Genomic DNA, 21902 nt, shown 5'->3' on the forward strand with positions numbered 1-21902 from the left:
AAATGAAAAAGGAAAAAAAGAAATGGAGGAGTTGAGAGATTAAGGAACACTTTCACTGTGAGTGATGAGGTAGGTGAAAAATACAAATTGAAAAGGTCAAGTAAGTTACAGCCCAATAGTAGAACTTATAAAAGTTGGGCTTGTGTAATAACGTGACGTGTTAGGGGAGGAGAGATGGAGCGAGAGACTAATAAAAGGTCAATATAGTTGAATGAATTTAAATGAAACAAGGAGACCAAAATTCATTTATTGCGCATAAAAAAAAAAAAAAAAATTCATTTATTGAAGGGGCCAACTCTGACTAAAATTCTTTAGGGCCTGTTGGCGGGTAGTTAAAGACTTGTAGCTAGTATTGTACTGTTTCAGCGACTGCTTTTTCAATAATGCAGACTCAGTCTACCAGGAGAACACAGCTCTCTTCTACTTCTTTATATATTCGGACCACAACCAAGTGTATTTCAATTACTGAACTTGGTTTATGCAAGTGGTAGTACGTAGTAGCTATTGCCTATTTGTTGAAGAAAGAAATGGCAGTAAGTGTGAAGAGGATAAAGCTGGGTTCACAGGGACTGGAGGTTTCAGCACAGGGTCTGGGCTGCATGGGAATGTCCACCTATGGTCCTCCAAAGCCCGATGATTGATGAAGACACGATCACTCTCATCCACCTCGCCGTTGACAATGGAGTCACCTTCCTTGACACCTCCAACATCTACGGCCCCTTCACCAATGAAATACTCCTCGGAAAGGTAGTACTACTCTACTCTACTACTCACAAATGGGTCACTCTGTCTTTGGTATTCTTAGTTTTCATTTTCAATTAGTCACAAAAAATTTTACACAAAATTTTACAATTGCTGTAGTAATAAGTTGATATTAGTAAATAAAAAAGAATGTTAATTGTGAGTTTAGATGAGAACTAATAAAAATTTACCAACTCAACCCTTTATTAAAAATGTTATGAAAATGGTTGTATACATAATAGTATTATGGATTTTGCTAATGTGTACTTTAAAGGCACACAATAATTAATCATTTTTAAAAAAAAATTTCTCAGAAATTGAAAAAGTATTGACAATATTTTCAATTTCTGAGAAAATATTTTCAAAAATAGATGGCTTAGGGCACACAATAATTAATCATATGTGAGATGGGAAGTATGAAGTCTGTGGCTACTAAGTTCGGCATTAGATTTGCGGATGGGAAGTATGAAGTCTGTGGCGATCCAGCATATGTGAGAGCAGCTTGTGAAGACAGCTCGAAGCGCCTTGATATCAATTGTATTGATCTATATTACCAGCACCGTATTGACAACCGCGTTCCCATTGAAGTCACGGTTAGTATGGCTTAATATATACACAACATGCTTGCAATATAAATTTTACTCCCACAACTATATCTAAGCTTTGTTGTCATATGAATATAATTGTAATTACTTTGAGAGCTAAAAGCTAACCAATTTAGGAGCTCCTCATTTGCTTTTTGGTTGTACTTCAATCAGTGCAATAGAGGGAATCAATGTAATGAGTTTTATTTGTTTTGATGAATTGATCTTGTTAAATCATTGTCTTTATGGACGTAATTTCATGACAAATGTTATGTTTTTTTATTATCTCTTTTTTATGTATTCTTTGAGATTAATTATATTTAGGGTAAAATGTACTTAGGCATAGTCAAACATGGTCAAAGCTGCATTCTGCAACTTGTTCATGACCTGCACAGCTTGCGAGTTACGTGTGGCAGCCAAAGTTGGAAGCTTTGTTAAAATGTTTATCGCAACCAGTTCGTGACCTAGACAAGCTAGTCATGAACAACATGTCGATAGAACTTCTTAACCTGCTGTCTTGTCTTCCAACTTTATCAAATAAGCCAAGAAACACACCCTACACATGCTAGACGTGGGAATCAGTTGTTGCTAAGTATATGATGATGTGCTAAAATTGTCAGTGAGTTATAAGCTCTAAGTCGCTCCAATGGGTACCTGTGGAATAAGAACAAATGGACCAAACAAAAAGTATCAGTGTTGTACCGGCTAAAAACCATCCGAAAGTCAAGTTACCGAATGAGAAATCTCTAAGAACTGTATAGTGAGAGAGCTAGAGAGAGTTTCTGCATACCTGAGAAAAGAGGAGGTCTGGTGTTTATATAGTGATGAGTGGCAAATTGGGATCCCTTCCTAGTAGGGGAGATTTGATACCTAGGGTTTCCAAGATTTTAGGGTATATTTCCTTATGAGGGAGATACGGATCAGTAGTGGGCTTTTGTGCGTGTTACGCAAGATATTTCCTTATATGAGTAATCGTGAGGATCACGACGCTGGATCCGTCGGCTTTCTCTTCCATTAGTCTAGGGTCATCTACTGCTTCAATAAGGGCTTTGTTAGTTAGTGCAAGGGTCGCACCCATCGGTCCCTGGAGAGAGAGAGAGACCTGTCACTTAAAGAGTCCGTCCGTTTCTGTAGAGCCAACAACTCTACAGGGTCGTCAGCTTACATAGGCATTTGTTTGATTAAAAACATCCCTATCAGTGTGTGTATATATATATATATATATATATTGAGAGTCATTTTAAAAATCACATCCATTCGTTGCGTTGAGAAGAGAGATAGAGCCTTAGAGTCATCCTTCACTCTTCTTCTCCATTTCTCTCACTATTGTTACAATAACCTTGAGAGAAATTTATAACCTTCACCTCCTTCATCAAATACAGAGTGTTGTGCGTTGTTTAAGGGAATGTAAACCATTGGAGCTTAGTTCAAATCCAAATCTTCTTGGTGCATGGCTTTTTGCTGGTGGTTCAACGGTGGCATTTTGAAGAAAGAGCTCAGTCAAGTCGGTTACTAGCAGAAGCTTGGAGGACTTGTGTACTTAGGAGGATATGGGCCTGGAGAGTTCATAGTCTTTTATGTACTGAAACTATTCTTACCAGTGGAGATTACAACTGCAGAGCCGGCGGAGAAGTTTTTCATCGGATGCTTTGGTTTCCTTTTCGAAAACACTTCTTGATACATTCGTGTGGTTTGCCATTTATCATTCTGCTTATTTCATGTTGCTTATATTTATGCCTTAGCTTGATTATACGCATGCAATATGAAATTCGGCTATTCATGTAAACTTGGCTTTAATCCTAGATTCCTAGTTTAGGACTAATTAAGTATTTAGTTGTAAAAATAGATTATGGGTTCTAAATAAGTGCTAGGTTGTTAGCATCTAGAGAATTTCAAAACCAAATGAAGGATATGATGGCTAATAGATTTAGCTTCATGCTTGACTCTAAGTGATAACCATTATTCAATTCTTTATAGTAATTAGTTACAGGTAGGGCTGTCCACGGGTCGGTCCGGGTCGGGTTTGTGCCTAACCCGGAACCGACCCGATCACTTCGGGTCTCCTAAACATGGACCCGCCGCCGACCCGCCGACGCAACGGTTCGGGTGGTCGAACGTCAGAATTTTCCGGTCGGTTTCCGGTCGGACTCGGATTGTGAGAATCGCGCCGGATTTTTGCCAAAATCTGCTTATTTTTGCTGGATCTGTCCGGATTTCGAAGAGAGCTTGGCTGATCTCAACGAGCTTAGGCCGATCTCGAAGAGATCTTGGCAGATCTCAACGAGATCAGGCCCGATCTCGAAGAGATCCGGCGAGATCTCGAAGAGATCAGGCCAGATCTCGAAGAGATCAGGCCAGATCTCAACGACATCAGGCCCGATCTGAAGAGATCCGGCAAGATCTCAAAGAGATCAGGCCAGATATCGACGAGATCTCGCCGGATCTCGACAGATCGGACAAAATCATACCGGCGAAAGACCTTAATCGACGGAGAAAGTTTTTCCGGTGTGTTTTCCGGTCGGGTCGGTTGAAATCGGTTTTCCATGCTTTAATCTGTCAACCGACCCGCCGGACTCGGATTTTGGGATCGGGGATCCGTCGCCGACCGTCACCGGCGTCGGGTCAGCCGGTTCTCGGGCCGGATCGGACAGGTTGGGCGGGTGGGTCGGGTACCGGGTCTGGTTGGACACCCCTAGTTACAGGGTGATTGAATAAAAAACAGGAAACTTGTACCTATCATTTATATTATTATTTAACCATGATCCCACGCTGTCATGCTTGTGAGGCTTTTGAGATAATGATATGCAAGTGTTAAAATTCGGCATATATTGTAATTTAAGTAGTCTAATTACATATCAAATATACTGTTATTGCTGCTTGATTATTTTGCACCTATCCTTCGTAGCGAGCTTAGTTGCCACGTACATTTGTTGCCACTATTGTTTTGTTGCTTTATGTCACCCAATCTGCATGTTTTATAATCTTGCTATTGAGCATCCTCTAATTGTTTTCTCCTATATATTACAAAGATTGGAGAACTCAAGAAACTGGTTGAAGAGGGCAAAATCAAGTACATAGGTCTATCCGAGGCCTCTGCTTCGACAATCAGAAGGGCACACGTGGTTCATCCATAACAGCTGTGCAGCTAGAGTGGTCTTTGTGGGCTAGAGACGTGGAGGAAGAAATAATTCCCACTTGCAAGTGAGGTTTCAATTACAGCTGCTTTAGTTTTAAGTAAAGAATAATTGAGAACCAAAACTTTAATTTGTCCAACTAATTGTGCAGGGAACTAGGCATTGGGATTGTAGCATACAGTCCTCTAGGACGAGGATTCTTTTCATCTGGATCTAAGTTTGTTGAAAATCTGTCGGATAATGACTACCGAAAGGTTTGTAATTGTAGCTCCACAACCCAAATGTTAATTTTCAAAAAGAGATGCACAAATGCATTGAGATTAACAGTTTTATAGCATCATCATTGCATTTATGAATATTGCGAGCTCACTTGGCTCACAGGGTGATTGACCTTGCAAAGGTCAATCTATACTATACGCTTTCCATATTTCTTATAATGAACTAATATAGTAGTCAACATTCTATTCAAAAGTTGACTTGAGCCCAACATTTTCTTTAATAGATGCAGTATGTATCCGAGTAATCTAATTTATCTGATCAAATGATTTTTGTAGCCAAAATGTTTTGCTGAAATCTTCACAATACTGCAGACTTCAAGTATTCATTGTAAATTTGTTAGTGTAGCCCAGCTACCTCATTTTTCATACAGCCAATCAGAACATTTGGTTCCTTTCAATAATGGTTTTTTTTTTAATCGCTTTGTAGATCAGTTTTTCTAAAATAGAAGAAATTTCTGGCTGCTGATTTTCCCATCAACTCCTTTTCATTTTACAGGAAACTATTTTTATGTAATGGTTATGGTCTAATTTGTTTGCTGCTATTTTGTTGTTGCTCAAAAGAGAGTAGAATTATGTTAAACTGTATATTCATCATTGCCTTTATGATTTACACTACCTTAAGATTAATTATAGTGATTTAAGTCTTGATGCTATAAGTATTTTATAGTGTACGATTATCATCAGCTCTATGAATGAGTGACTCTGTCTCCATGAAATTTTCCTCGGTTTAATGATTTCAATCTTAATGCTGATTTATGTATTCCCACTGCTTGCAGTCCCTACCCAGGTTCCAACCCGAAAATTTGGAGCATAACAAAATCATATTTGAGCGTGTTAATGAAATGGCAACAAGGAAGGGCTGCACCCCATCGCAGCTAGCGCTGGCCTGGGTTCATCACCAAGGGAAGGACGTGTCCCATACCTGGAACCACCAAGATTGAAAACTTCAACCAAAACATTGGAGCTCTGTCTGTCAAACTGACACCAGAAGAAATGGCTGAACTTGAATTGTTTGCTTCGGAGGATATTGTGAAGGGTGAAAGATATAATAATGACATTACAACTTGGAAGGATTCTGAAACTCCGCCACTTTCTTCATAGAAAGCTGCATAAACACAAGTCTTTTGCTTTGTATCAATAAGGACAGTGAGTTTCATGGACTACTGTTAATTGAAGTGTGTTGAGTTTAGTCGAGTTCTTGAATCTTGATTGCTTAAAGAAACAGTGGGTTCTGCTGACAATATAGGACAGAATCTCCAATTTAAATATTGTAATTTATTAATTTTGGTATTTAATTTGTAATTTTCATTATTTTAGGTTTAAGGTTATTATTTTCTTGTTTTTAGGTGCTTTTAATAATTTTTTAGATCAAATTTGGTTCTTGTTATGGTTAAGTATCAATTAGGAGTTATTTTAGAATATATTCTCTTGTCTGTCAAGTTTTACGGGACCTTTAATAGGCTCCTAAGTCTATACACGTTTTTTAACAATTATTCAATCAATAAAATTCAGACTTTTGTCTTTCTATTTTCTGGTGGATTCCATAACTTTTCTCCTTGTCGATTCAAGGGCCCTTGTGGATTCAAGGAACCCTCATGGATTCGAGATTATTTTCAGAAACAAACGTGCTTTGTTTCTTATTTTCTAGAGGTAGGCTTTGCTTCTTGACTTTTCCGCATCCCGCATCAGTTGGTATCAGAGCCTTGACTTATCCTGGTTTGGTGTCTGACGTATGAGACAGTAGCAATTCCGGTGACAGACAACTTAGCAAGTATTACGTGACGTATAGCTATCACTCACAAATATCTTTGCTAAAATGCCGTCGTTGGAGCATGGAAACAATAGGCATAACTATTGCGGAGACATAACTCATGAGCAACTTATTGATAAGCAAATTTCATATAGACCTTATAAAAGAATTGCAAGTTTTAATGGTTATTTTTATAAAGAAGATTTTCTTGATTAGTTACTTAGGGTCTGTTTGGATATAGCTTATTTTTGCTGAAACTAAAAACTGAAATTGAAAATACTGTAGCGAAATCATTTTTAAATATGTAAATAGTGTTGTAGGACTCATTTTTAATAAAAAAGTTGCTGAAAAGTGTAATTTGTGGGACCCGTGAACAGTGCATGGGTACACTATTCACAGTTGACTTGTCAACAATTGTGGGCTGAACAAAAAAAAAAAAAAAAAAAAAAAAAAGAAAAAAAAAAAAAGAGAGAAAAACCCAATTTACAAAATGCAAACACCAAATTAATTTGAATCCAAACGGGTACTTAATCTAGAGGATCTATTTGACTTTAAGAGTTTTTATTATGAGAGAAAAGTTGGACTTGTTTTGTATAAACTTAGTGAGCATGCTTTATGTTGGTGGGAACGAGTACAATTTGATAGAATCCGACAAGGTAAAGACAAAATCCGTTCATGGACAAGGATGAAAAGATGTTTGCTATCAAATTTTATCCTTTGGATTGTAAAGAAATCTTGTCGTATACAATACAAGATTATTATTGGCCAAGAAGTTCACACTTGAATTATTTTAAAGAGCCATATATTCCACCACTAAGAGAAGAATTACATGTTGAAGAAAATACTTTTCTTGAAGAATATGTAGAAGTCAAAGAAGAAAATATAGATATTTTTGAGGAAATTAGTGAAGGCCTTGTTATGGAAGAAGAACCTAAAATCAAGATTGTGGAGGAGATTAATGAAGACCCTATTATAGAGAAAAAAAACTTAGGTCGAGATAATAAAAACCATTAAAGAAGAAATTATAGAGGAAGTTGTCAACGATCTCGATGAAGTCAAGTTAGATGATTGCAACGTTCAAGCTCCTATTATTTTGGTGGGAGACATCGAAATAAAGTTTATTGATTTTATTAGGGTGGAAAGATTTGATTTGATTATTGACTATTATTTGGTGAATATTGTTAATTGCATGAAGATCAAGGGACAAGAAGTTCAAGTTGCTCAATTGATGGCTTTCAAGTTTGGCAAAAAGACAAAGAAGATAAAGTATTTAAAGTATTTGTTCTCTTGGCATGGAAGATTTCAGATTTTAAAGATGAACTCGAGGACGAGTTTGTTTCAAGTGGAAGGGTTTGATGTAGGACAAAATCTACAATTTATATATTATAATTTATTAATTTTGGTATTTAATTTGTAATTTTCGTTATTTTAGGTTTAGGGTTATTATTTTCTCGTTTTTAGGTGCTTTTAATGCTTTCTAAGTCAAATTTGGTTCATGTTATGATTGAGTATCAATTAAGAGTTATTTTAGAATATTTTTTTTTATCTGTAAAGTTTTACAGAGCCCTTTTGTCTTTCTATTTTTTGGTGGATTCCAAACTCTTTCTTCTTGTGGATTCAAATAACTTCCATGGATTTGAGGTTATTTTCAGAAACAAACGTGTTTTGTTTCTTGTTTTTTAGAGGTAGACGTGTTATGCTTCTTGATGGTTCTACATCCCGCATCAGCTGAAAAGTTTTTTTATTTTTTTTTATTTTTTTATTTTGGTCAGTAAAGTCGAAATGTTATAAAATCAGAACCTAAAATGTCTTTGCATAAACACGCAATATGGCTAAATTTAAACCCACCTCACCTCCTGCAAACACTTGCAAAGTTGGCAGATCGACCTTACCAAGTGCCAAACTGCCAAACAATATAGCCTATGGTGCCTTGGTTTGAATCGAGTTGGCTTTTGCGCAAGCTTTTTGAACTTTTATAACACATGGAGGTTATTTATTATGGAACCGCTGTACGATCATTTGTGGCATCTATAGCCCTCAAACTGGCTGACAAATGTTAGTGATGATATACTAAGATATAACAAAATCACACAAAATTAAAAATTGAAGCAAAACAAAATTTGGATATACATAATATAGAAAAAATTACACAATATAAATTGGACTGAGGCATGACACTTGCTTTCTTTAAGGAGATTCAAACCCTCGATTGACAAAGCTTTTTATCCATGCAAACCTTCTCTAACTTGTCTTCTCCTGGATACAACATCCCAACAATATTGTATGACCTAAACAACTTCTGCACAAGGTGTTGAAATGTTGAGTCTGTAAACAAATTTTCAAATTCATATTCAATTTAATATAAGTTTAGACTTTTGTCTCTTTATTTTTTGGTAGATTCCAAACTATCTTTTCTTGTGGATTTAGGACAAAATGGGCTTCTTCCCTTTTTGGGCAAATTAATCAACCTTTTGCCCTTCTTCCCAAACTAAATAGGGAAATACCCCTCTTTTGAAAATCGATTTAAGCCCTATAGTGACGTTTTCAAGGACCTATAGTGACGTTTATAAAGACCTATAGTGGCGTTTTGTAACTTGATATCCATGAAATCGAGTTATAGGCAATAAAATTGCCTATAACTCGATTTTATGGATATCAAGTTATAAAACGTCACTATAGGTTCTTAAAATGTCACTGTAGGTCCTTAAAAACGTCACTATAAGACTCCAGAATTTTTTTTTTTAACTCGATTTTGAGAAACTCGATTTTAAAAAGATGGAGATTTCCCTATTTAGTTTGGGAAGAATAGCAAAAGGCTAATTAATTTGTCCAAAAAGGGCAAAAGCCCATTTTGTCCTGTGGATTTAAGTAACCCTTGTGAATTCAAAAAGCTCTTGTAGATTGGAGGTTATTTTTTAGAAGTAAACGTATTTTATTTCTTATTATTTTCTAGACATAGACATATTCAGCTTCTTGATGCTTTTGTACCTACATCAATTGAGAGTTGAGTTTAGGTTTTGAAGTAAAAGATCCTTTAGATTGTGCTCTATATTGTGTGCATGGGATGGATGCTAAAGAGGAAAAGAAAAGGTCTTTCTCTAGGTTTTTATTATTATTATTTTTAATTCTATTTGGTTTTTTTATTCAATAATATGGTTTAGGGTTTTTATTTGATGGTTATGATAGGAAGAAAATATTTGATTGCTGATGTTTTTGTTGAAAATTCCAAAAAAAAAACAACCAATTGAATAGGAAAAAGCTAATAGGTAAAAATTCTCCATTTTTCTTTGGTTTGCCGCGCGGTAGTTGGAACTTGGAATAGCAAATCCACATGATTTCCTGACATGGCCCTTACCTGATGTGATCTTTGTGGCCCAAGATCTTGGTATCCTGCCACGTGGAAAGCAGCTGTCATATTCCAAATGTTTGATTAGTATCTATTTGGCATCAACTTTTTTTTTTTTTTTTTTAATTGAAATTGTATTAAAATATACTTATACTTTAAAAAAGTGTTTAAAAAAACAGTAAGCTTTTAAAAAGATGTACTAAAAGGGAAAAGCTGTAAAAAAGGTTGTGGGCAAAAGGACTAACTTGAGCCCAGCACTAGGGAGGAGAGGGCTCTTGTGTGGGGTCCAATTGTCCCTATTTTCACATTACTAGTTTTGATAAACGTGCAAGGCACGTGAAAAACACTAGAACACTATCAAAGAATGCTCATAGTAATTCTATCATGGGTTGCTTTAATTAAAAGCAAAATTGATCTTAAACATTTACAATGAGAAACAAAAATCTATTAGCAACAATTATTTTAAAGAGCATTCTATTATGCAATGCTAAAAGCAAAATCTTGAGTCTACAATTTGTATTTTTAGATGAGAGCCATCCATTATATCTCTACCAGCACAAATTGTTCAGCCACTACATTTCAAAGAAATATAAACAAATATAAGTTAATTATCCATAAATGTAAGACGTAAAAGGAACCTAAATGACAATGACATTTTGCCTTTGTCTTATTTATTAAAAAAATATATTTTACCATCGTCTCATAAAAGTAATATATGATCATTTTCTCAATATTCATTTGGAATCTGCAATATAAAAATCTACAACAATAACAAAGCCTTAATTCCAAATTTTGGAATCAATTGTGGATCCTCAAAAAATTAGTTAGGGTTAGCTATGAAGATAAACTATCAAACAATGTTCATATTGCTAAACAAAAATTAAAGGTAGATGTGTCATCCTGATCAAGATCAATTAAGGTAGTGTCTAATTTTATGAAGAAACCTAAGAGTTTCTCCAACACATTCTCAATGAGCATCCATTTTTACATGCACAAAGTCCAAATTTTTAGCACAAGAGAACCATTTTCACAAATAAAATAAATTAGCGTCCCAAAAAAAAAGTTTCAAAATATTCAGATCTATTACCAAATCCATGGTTACCTTCAACATAGCCACCAATACTTCAGCCTTGTCCCCATCACTTCCTCCCCAAAGCTCTCTATCACACTCTAATTAAGTTTCTATCAACACAGAAATACTCATAGATCAGAATCCACTAAAGAGCTTAAAGATTACTTATCCAAGTTAATTTTTGAGTATAACATTTTATTGAATTTTGGGGTCTTGGGGAAAAAGAATTGAACCATGTTGTGCTTGGCATTGAGCTCTTTGGTAACACTCGTATTCAATATTTTTAATCAGCTCAACTTCTAATGACCAAACTATTAAAAATAATAATAATTCATATTATTCTCAAGATTCAGTAAAACATGAAGGCATATTTTTTTATATAAGTAACGTGAAGGCATATTTTTATTCATGAATCATGCGCACAAAATTTAAATTACAATAGCAAGATTAAAATTTGAAAAATCAACTCAAAGATACATAAATCACAAAGATTCGGAGAGAGTGAACCCATGAAAAGAAAACCCAAAATTATAGTATGGAGAATGCTATCTCCTAAAAATCAATACCCAAATAGTAATGTTAACCTTCAAAGATCTTTCAATACCCAACACATTCTTGAAAAAGGCATCAACCATAGATTCATAGGGATAATGACACAAATATTCAAAAATATTGTAAGAGAACCAAAAAAAAAAATCCATGCAAGAGAAATATTTGAAACAAGAATTACCTAGATTGTGAGGAATTTTGGAGGCTTTTGATGTTTTCTTTGAAACTGTAAAGCAACAACAACAGAGTATAGAGACTAAGAATCAATACCCATAGAGCAATGAAACTTTAAATCACGAAAAGGAAAAAAAAAAGAAAAAAGATTTAAGCCCCAAATAAGTTACAAAATTTCAAACTTTTCCCTTTCTCTAAAGAAGTGTGGCCGCTTGAGTTGAGAGCAGGTGGCAGAGCCAGAAATTTTGGTTTGGAGGGGTCAAGTTGTGATGCTAATATATTAGTTAAAGACAAACCTCTACACACACGTATATATAAATTAATTTACTAAAAGAATTTATCATCTTCTAAATTTTAATGAGTATATAAAAGTCATGTATTTCTTCTATTAGATATGTACAAAAATTTATCATTTTCTACATTGTTTAATTTGTTAAACCTCTTAAATTATATGATTTTAATATAATTTCTCTTTCTCTTAATAGCACCATTAAAATAACTCAAAATTTGAGGAGACCAACTTCAATTTTTACATGCTACATTTTTTAAAATGTAAATAATATACATACTATAAATTAATTTTTTAAAATTTTGGAGGGGCCTTGGGCCCACCCCCCTTTGTATGCGGCTCCGCCACTAGTTGAGAGCCCATGTAAACCTTATCTCGAGAGCTCTTCATCTGTAAACAAAATATAGTCCCTCTCTCACTCTATATCTCTATCTTCACCAGCAAATCATGCTTTTAGCTCCGATTGAAATCAAAATCAAGCAAAACCAACTTGCTCATTCACAACATATCCACAAACACAAAACAGATCTAACCGAATCAAACCAAAAAATAAATAAAACTAAACAAAATTAACATAAGCAAGAAATTATATATACCCCTCTTATACAAAACAACTCACATATTTTGTTGCACGTACAATTAAAAATAACAAAAAAGCTTATTTGAACATTTATACAAACACTTCATAGACACTCGTTAATGTACCTTGAATTTTCAAATCACAGGCAAGAGGAGTTGGTCTAAACAGTTTTCCCTTCTTCATTATCTTTTTCCCTCATCTTCAATCTAAAAATCAGAAGATTCATAATTTCCAAATACTCATATTTTTACAAAATCCATAAAACTCTGAACTGTAGAGGGCAGTCAAATTATAATTTTTTAAGAGAGAGTTCAGTAAAAAATTGAGAAGAAGGTGCTTAGCTCAAAAATCAAAATGATGTAAGATAAGCAAAAAGCCCAAAATCCATCAGCAGTCCACAATTTAATGTTTAGCTCTTTTAACTGCAAAACCAAAAGGAAAAAGCATGCAAGCCCAAGAGAACATCACGAACAAAGAAAAAAATAAATTAACTTAAAAAATAAAAACTCATTCAAACATTTTCACAAACAAAACATATACACTCATTGAGAAGAAATATAAATTTAATATAGTCGAAATTCAGAAATGTAGATTTGTAAGGAATTAATTAAATTAAAGATTCATGGAGAGATATTACTAAGAAATTGAACATTGTAGATATTAATTAAGTCATTCTTCTGAAGTAATGCTGTTTTTTTTTTTTTTTTTTTTTTTTCCAAAAAAAAAAAAAAATTGTAGCTAATAGGTGTAGTAATATAACTTAAATGAAAAAAAAAAAAAAAAAGATTAGATGAAGATGAAGATTTTGGATTTGTGATCAAATTAAGAAGAAATAGATTAAGAAAAGAATTTGGATTGTAATTAAATTAATATTTTTATCAACTTAGAAATTATAGTAGAAGAAGATAAGAAAAAAAAATTATATCTATTTTTTTTGTGTAGTAATTTGGTATTTTTTTATTGATTCATTTTAGCATTCTTAAATAGTTTTAGTTTAACTCAATTTCTCTTGGATTTAAACTTAATTTGTGGAGGTGTGAAAAATAATCACCTTAATTCAATCATATATCACGTTGTTTTTTTTTTTTTTTTTTTTAATCCAGAAGAAGATATGAAAAAATATCTATAAATATTGCTGCAATTTAAGATGTATTAGACCTCTTTAATTGCAAGTTGAAACCTTATACATTGTTTTTTTGGGAAACAAACATCTCAATGCCCAATCCATAGAAGCAAGTGTTTGGATTACACTACATTGCAACCTTTGACAAAAAGTCTAAAGTTAATCTAATTTTATTTCAATTCAAATACATAATCCTTAAAGGAAACTGCACGAAGACATATTAAGAACAACAAATGTAATTCAACTGTAATCAAATTAAGATTTGTATCATGTGAGGCAACTTTATCTCCAACATATTTAATTATATCTTTCCCAATTCTAAAATCTCTCACAACTCCACGTTAACAAAAAAAGAAAAAGTAAAAATTACATGAATTATAAAAGAAGTAGTTGATATGAAAACACAACTGCTACTTTATTCCAAAAAAAAAAAAAAAAAGGTTGATAAGAACAAAATTTAAGATATATTTTATCAACTTAGAAATTATATGAGAAGAAAAATTTTATATATTTTTAAAATCTAAAAATCTAAAAAATTTATGTAATATAGTGAAGCCACTTAGAACAACCACGGTGTCTAAGCCCAACTTTTATTATATAGTATATAATATGATATATATATATATATATATATATATATATATATATATATTTATATATGTGGAGTTTAAATCCTAAAATATATTCCACTATGTGTGCCACCGATTAAAAGAGATTAGCTGGTAGCTTTAAAGTTGAATGGACACCACCCTATACACAAAGTTCTCAAGTGTATGTAGGGAAAAAGGTTTCAAGTCGAGAGATTATCCAAACGAATTAATACACCCTCATAGACCCAATCTCTCGAAGCTTATTACCACAATAACAATACCACTACAGCACTAGTCTATGTCTATCAGTACTTGTACTAGTGCCATGCCATCCCACACCGTTGCTCAGTACCTAGGGATGGCAATTTTTGCCCGACCCGCGGATACCCGGCCCGGCCCGACCCTAATGGGTCGTGTTTTACCTGATCCGATTAGAAATAGGGTCGGGTATGGGTTTTTTTAAAAAAAAACCCGAAACAGGTCCGGGTTTTATTAAAAAACTCAGACCCGACTCGAGACCTGACTCATATAAAAATCTGGTACCCAAAATTACAAAAATACCCTAATATATATATACCTATAATCTAACCCTAACTAATTCCTCATTTCTTCACTCTTCAATCTTCAGCTGCCTCCCTCCCTCACCTCAGTCTGATCTGCAGTCCCTCTCCCTCATTTCTGCACTTTGCAATTGCAGTCCGATCAGCTCAGTCTGATCACGCCTCCCTCCGACAGTCCCTCAATCCGATCACGCCTCACGCCTCACGCCTCACGCCTTACTCCGACAGTCCCTCAGTCCCTCACGCCTCACGCCTCAAAAAAAGGACCGACCCTCCCTCTCCCTCAGCTCAATCACTCCGACCCTCCCTCTCCCTCAGCGCAGTCCCTCACTCCCACACTCCGACAGGACCGACACTCCCTCATGCCTCCCTCCCTCAGTTCGACCCTCCCTCACTCACACACTCCCTCAGTTAGTCAGTCACTGAGTCCATGACTTGAACGGCAAAAATAAATCTAGGCTTGAATGTAAGAAAAAATAAATTTGGGCTTAATTTTTTTTTTTTTTTTGGTTGGGCCACGAATTGGGCCCAATCCCTAAACGGGGCCCGGTTGGGGTGGATTCGGGTCTCGGGAAAAAACCTGGTACCCTAAACGGGCCGGGTTCGGGCCACGGATCTTACCCGCGGGTCGGATCCGGGTATGAAAAAACCTGACCCGAACCCGACCCGTTGCCATTCCTATCAGCACCAAACAACAAACTCCCAAAGGGCCACCCATTTGATAAGATACCCTACTTGTTTACGAAATCAACGTTTTTTTCAAAGATGAAGTGCAACCACAGGTTAAAGTCACTCTCATTTCTTGGCCTCATCAGATTGCCGTCAATAGATCTTATATTTGCTGTGGGGAATTGCCCACAGCGAAACCCAAAATCTCAAATGAGAAGAATTTACCCACACCACAACTTAAAAAAAAAAAAAATTACGGATGTGAAGATTGATTAATTAAACAGAATAGTGCTTCTTTGTGGAGAAAAAGTGAGCAAAGGGAAAGTTGTCAGTGACAGTGACTTGAGGCATTAACTTTGATTAAGGTTAGGCTTGCTTTTTCCGTTAGTTTGTTTGAGAAAAAAAATAATAGACGCGTCTAGTGGTACATGGAGATGGAGTGGAGCATATTTATTTAGTGGATTTGGACTCCACTGTTTAGTCCATGTCCATATTCAAGGACTAGTGAATTAATCTGGGTTCACTTCTTAGCTACTAGTGTAGTGTGTCTAACCCAAAATCATCAACTCTCAAATGGCCCTTTTGAGTTTTGACTGTGGTAGTTATTGTTTTACTATTTTTATTTATTTATTTTTTGCTCTAAAAATTTCAACTAACGTTCGTCCTACTCGATAATTACCACAGTGGTCAGCGTCCTAAATTTGGCTAAGATCAGGTATTTGTAAATTGTAATGTACTAATGTGGTTGTCACAAGTCACAACATTCTTAAATTAGCATGTCAAAATCGAAGATTGTTGTGGGTTCAGGTGTGAGTAAACATGCTAATTTAAGATTGTAAAAATTTTAAATGAGAGATAGCTAGCATGCTAGTTTTAAAAAATATTGTGAAATTGTTGTGAGAGTTTGTATTTGATTGCTGATCAACTAGTAGTAGTAGTTGAAGAAAAAGCAAAGCAAAAAAATGGCTGAAAGAGTGGAGAGGATAAAGCTGGGTTCACAGGGACTGGAGGTTTCGGCACAAGGTCTGGGCTGCATGGGCATGTCCTCTTTGTATGGTCCTCCAAAGCCCGAACAAGACATGATCCGTCTCATCCATCATGCCATCGACAGTGGTGTCACCTTTCTCGATACTTCCGATGTCTACGGCCCTTTCACCAACGAAATCCTCATTGGAAAGGTACTACTCGATCATGAGTCATGAGTCATGACTAAAATGGCTATCTCTCTGTCGTTACTTTATTTATTGAGTGGTGCAGGCTATGAAGGGAGGGGTAAGAGAGAAGGTGGAATTGGCAACAAAGTTTGGTATTAGCTTTCCGGATGAGAAGATGGAAATCCGTGGCGATCCAGCGTATGTGAGAGCAGCTTGTGAGGCTAGTTTGAAGCGCCTTGATATCGATTGTATTGATCTCTACTACCAGCACCGTATCGACAACAGCCTTCCCATTGAAGTCACGGTTAGTTAAATTTTTTTCTTAAACCCCTTTTCTATTAAGTATTAGTTATCAGACTCATAATCATATCAGATGATTTCCAATGATTATTAAGTATAAATTTTATAAGGTACTTGATTGGGGTTGCATAGAATCACTTGGTTCTTTATTTATTTATAATGAAGTTGCTCTTGTGCTAGGCATTCTTGACTCAAAATTAAGAACAGTGTATATATGTTTAAAATGCTTCACATTCCATACATCAAATGAAATGCCAAGGAGGGTTGCCATTGGCTCACCCATCACAGATATGTGATGGCTATAACATGAATATACAAGTGACTCCCACAACTATATACATCTTAATGTATTGTGACTTCCACACAAAACCTTGAGAAGAGACTAGGCCTTTTTTTTTGGAAGGGAATATAGATTTCATTGCAACAGAGAATGAAATTACAAGAGAGTAGAACCTGCTGTGCAGGAATTTTAGAGCAGCAAGTCTGCTTGTACAATTGATTCTAAAAAAGAGGGAGTAACCCCTTTCCACAACTGATGAGAACCATTCCTACGGGCAAAGTGAGCAAGCTCATGAGCTGCATAACCACTTCCATTGATTTTGTATAACCACTTCTATAAATAGGGGAGGGACTATTTAGTTCAAATTATCTAATTGTTTGTAAGCGTTATTGTTCAATCTTTGTTCCCAAATTCTTGTGTTCGTTGTTCCTTTTGAAGTTCTTTCTAGCTTATGAGGGTCACTCCATTTCAAGATAAGTTAATGTAGTCAAGCGACTCAAGCCTAAGGTGAGCCAATTGTTTATGGCATCAGATAAGGCTTGGCTTATTAGTTGCAATGTCATGATTTGTCACTATCAATATCCTTATTTTAGACTGTTTATGTTTCTCTTATTGGATCCAACTCATGATCTTTACTAGCATATATTTCATTAATTATAGTGTGGTTTTTTTTTTTTTTTTTGGACTTGCTCTTTTGGTATGTGAATTTTTGTAGTTTGGATTTTAATGGACAAGTGTTGGTTGAAATAGAGTTTATGCATTCAATTCAGGAATAGAACCAAAAAATTTTGGATGTAGGTAATTTGCCTTTTATCATGCATTTCTATATGAAATTTAGCCTATTATCTTTTATATTGTTTATTATCCTATAATTAATGAACAACATGATGAGAAGAATATGTTTAAATTCCACTTAAAGTCAGAGTCGATTTTGTCTTCTGATTTTAATAAACCCCCTTTAGAGTCATATCCTGCTACACTGAAATGCCATATAAAGATGTGACTAATGATACAAGTTGTAAAGAACGTCTTTCAGGAAAAGAGTGGGATATTTAGCCACACTTTGTTACATTCTCCTTTTTGTAGTCTACTCTCTCAAGAACACTACTGTAAGCCTTTTTACTTTCTTATTTCTAAACATGAAACTCGTGTGGAATTCCTTCCCTATTCTAACTTGTGCCAAAAAATTAGAAGTTTGTTCTCACAAGCCTCTTTGCTAACTTCGTTTCAGAAGAAATAAAAAATTCTTTCTCTTCCATGATAGTTTAGAATATTGGATGAAATTCTAGGAATAACTTTTTTGTCATATGGATGACAACAATACAAACCAAGTTATGAACTCCTCATTTCTCCTTGATTATACTTCAATCAATTCAACTGAGTGAGGGAATCAAACTAATGAGTTTTATTTGTTCTAATTGATTGAACCGAATAAAGGATCAAATTAATGCGGGGAATCAACTAACTCTTGGATGTTTCGATGAACTCATTTTCACTTTTCTATAAAATAGCTTTCAAACAACTTCACCCCATTCCCCCATTTTTATCAATGTCTCCACATGCCTAAGGTTTTGAACTGCATCCTTGGCAAATTCGAAAAAACAATATTCCAAATTCATTTTTAAATTTAATATATATTTTGAAACTTTACTTTCCTTTGGGGGAGAGAGAGAGACGAAGTCATCTTGTTTTACTTGTGCCCCCTTTGAAGGAGAAATGAGCATTGTTTGAAGGCGTCATATTTTAACACATGATGACTATCAATATGCATATTTAAATTAAGCTTCATGCTTTACTGTAGGTGATCACCATTGTTCAATTATTTTGTAATTATTTATGAGATTATTGAATTAAGGAAACTACCATTTCCGTAAGATAATGTAACCATGAACCTATTCTATCATGACTGTCAGATAATGATTAGCAAATATGGTAATTTGGCATTTATTGTGTTCTGAGTATTCTAATTACATATCAATATACTGTTGCTGCAGCTTGGTTATCTTGAAGCTATCTTTTTCTTACATTTGCTGTTACATTTGAGTAGTTGTTACATTTGCTGCCACTATTGTTTCTTCATGTGTCCCATTATGCATCTTTTGAAATCTTGCTGTTGAGCATTCTCTTATTCTTTTCTCCTTTATGTTATAAGATTGGAGAACTCAAGAAATTAGTTGAAGAGGGTAAAATCAAGTACATTGGTCTATCTGAGGCCTCTGCTTCAACAATCAGAAGGGCACATGCAGTTCATCCCATAACAGCTGTGCAGTTAGAGTGGTCTTTGTGGTCTAGAGATGTGGAGGAAGAAATAATTCCTACTTGCAGGTGAGGTGTTAATTACTGTTGCATTTTAAGGTATAGAAGAGTTGAGGTATAAAATTTAATTTTGTTCTCCTAATTGTTCAGGGAACTAGGCATTGGGATTGTGGCATACAGTCCTCTAGGACGAGGGTTCTTTTCGTCTGGGTCTAAGGTTCTTGAAAATTCTACAGAAAATGACTTCCGGAAGGTTTGTAGATCCACCACTTAATTGTTGAGCTTCAAAATGAGATAAACATGCATTTAGATTCACAGTTTTATTGCTTCATCAGTGCATTCATCAATAGGTTCTTGAAAATTTTAGGAATAATGACTTCCGAAAGGTTTGCAGATCCACCACTCAAATTTTGAGCTTTGAAATGAGATAAACATGCATTTAGATTCACAGTTTTATTGCATCATCAGTGCATTCATCAATATTGAAGATTTTATCTCCTCAGTTGGCTTGGTGATTGACCTTGCAGAGACCTATATGCTTTCCCTTATTCTCTTTAATGAACTAACACCACATGTAAAAGTTGACTTGTGGTCAACATTTTCTTTAATGGTTATATACAGGTTATCTAATTTATCTAAGCAAATATCTTCAATGCCTAAATATTTTGCTGATATCTTCACGGTTCAAATGTCAAGTGTTCATTGCATATTGGTTAGTGTAGCTTACATCGTTGCTCATATAGCCAAATCAGAATATTTGGTTCCTCTCTATTATAGGTTTTTTTAACCTCTTTCTAGATTAGTTTTCTTGAAATAGAAAAAAATGTTAGGTGTTGATTTTCCCGTCAACTCAGAAAACTGTTTTTATGTAATGATTAAGGACTAATTGTTAGCTGCTGTTTTGTTAATGCTCCAAAGAACTTGATTAATCATTTTTAGAATCTATGTAACTCATCCATGAAAGAAGTAATACACTTTTTGGAGGCTGTAACACTAGAAAGATGCTGATTTTAATATATGCCAATACTTCTGTGACACATCTTACTGACTGAACTGATTAAAGCATGACATATCTAGATTTCTATTGTTATTTGCCTACCTCAGTTTATGTAATCTGTACTGTCTTCTGGTATCTTTTATTATCATGAAAATTAAGCTAGGGAATAGCATTTGCGGATGCCTACAGACCTGAATAGCTGTCTTATCGAATTATGTTAAACTGTATTTTCATCATTGCCTTTATAAATTATATACTTTTTAAAAATTATTTTTATTGATACAAATCTTGTTGCTGATAAGTATTTTATAATGTATGTCTATCATTGGCTTTATGAATGAGTAGGGGCCCTAATTTCATGAAACTATCCTTTTTTGTTGACTAATTCGGTCGTGATGCTAATATTTTTAGTTACTGCTTGCAGTTCCTACCCAGGTTCCAACCTGAAAATCTGGAGCATAACAAAACCATATTTGAGCGTGTTAATGAAATGGCAGCAAGGAAGGGCTGCACCCCATCGCAGCTAGCTCTGGCTTGGGTTCATCACCATGGGAAGGATGTGTGTCCCATACCTGGAACCACCAAGATTGAAAACTTCAACCAAAATATTGGAGCTTTATCTGTGAAACTGACGCCAGAAGAAATGGCTGAACTTGAATCATTTGCTTCTGAGGATGTTGTGAAGGGTGAAAGATATCATAATGACGTTCCAACTTGGAAGGATTCTGAAACTCCGCCACTTTCTTCATGGAAAGCTGCATAAACACAATTCTTTTGTTGTGTGTCAATAAGTACGGTGAGTTTCATGGAGTTCTGTCAATTGAAGTGTGTTTGAGTTTGTGTTGAGTTCTTGACAGCTTAAAGAATAAGTCCGTTCTCCTGGGGGTGGGCCTAAATGCAAGTCTTTTGTTGTGTGCCACTGGGCATCTTATCATGTTTGATCTTGTGAAAATCAGAACCTAAAATGTGTCAATAATTTTTAGAAGGGTGTCCCACCATCACCTTTCTATCAACCACAACTCGCCACATGGGCGAATTGTGGCACAAGTTGTGACTTTTGGTGTGGCTCCAAACTTTTTCCTGTCTAATTAGATCAGTAGAGATTGATGCAATGTCAGATAGATTGATGCGATGGTGAGATTCCAACCCTTCAGTATATCTCTATCATTGCCCATCAACAAAGCTTTGAATCCCTTCCATCACTGCCATTCAGGAGCTCTGTTACCACCATGAAACCTTGATTTATTATTATTACTAGCCTCTGAGCACGCGCGTGAGGCTCTTCTATTTTTTGGGTAAGGATTAAATTAGAGCATTTATTATAATTTGGAATTATTATATTTTTCAATCACAAAAAAAAACCTAGGGGTGTGATGAGTGTCATGCGTGGAGAAATAATTTTTCAATCACAATAATTTTTCATCACAAAAAAATCTAGGGGTGTGATTGAAATCCAAAAGTTTGGGAAACCAGATT

General features: G+C 35.0%; 1 protein-coding gene and 1 pseudogene across 1 annotated transcript; both read left to right on the forward strand.

Annotated features, from left to right (window-relative positions):
- The first annotated feature begins 497 nt into the window (after window positions 1–497).
- On the forward strand, window positions 498–6078 carry LOC126733388 (probable aldo-keto reductase 2; annotated as a pseudogene).
- Window positions 6079–15997: 9919 nt separating this feature from the next.
- Window positions 15998–21556, forward strand: LOC126733386 (probable aldo-keto reductase 2). The gene is made up of 5 exons (XM_050436686.1): window positions 15998–16617; window positions 16697–16897; window positions 19326–19498; window positions 19580–19682; window positions 20851–21556. Exons 1-5 carry the CDS (start codon window positions 16402–16404, stop codon window positions 21187–21189), a joined length of 1032 nt encoding a protein of 343 aa, XP_050292643.1. The 5' UTR covers window positions 15998–16401; the 3' UTR covers window positions 21190–21556.
- Window positions 21557–21902: the final 346 nt, after the last annotated feature.

The sequence above is a fragment of the Quercus robur genome, chromosome 6 (assembly GCF_932294415.1).
Source record: "Quercus robur chromosome 6, dhQueRobu3.1, whole genome shotgun sequence".
Classification (NCBI taxonomy): Eukaryota; Viridiplantae; Streptophyta; class Magnoliopsida; order Fagales; family Fagaceae; genus Quercus; species Quercus robur.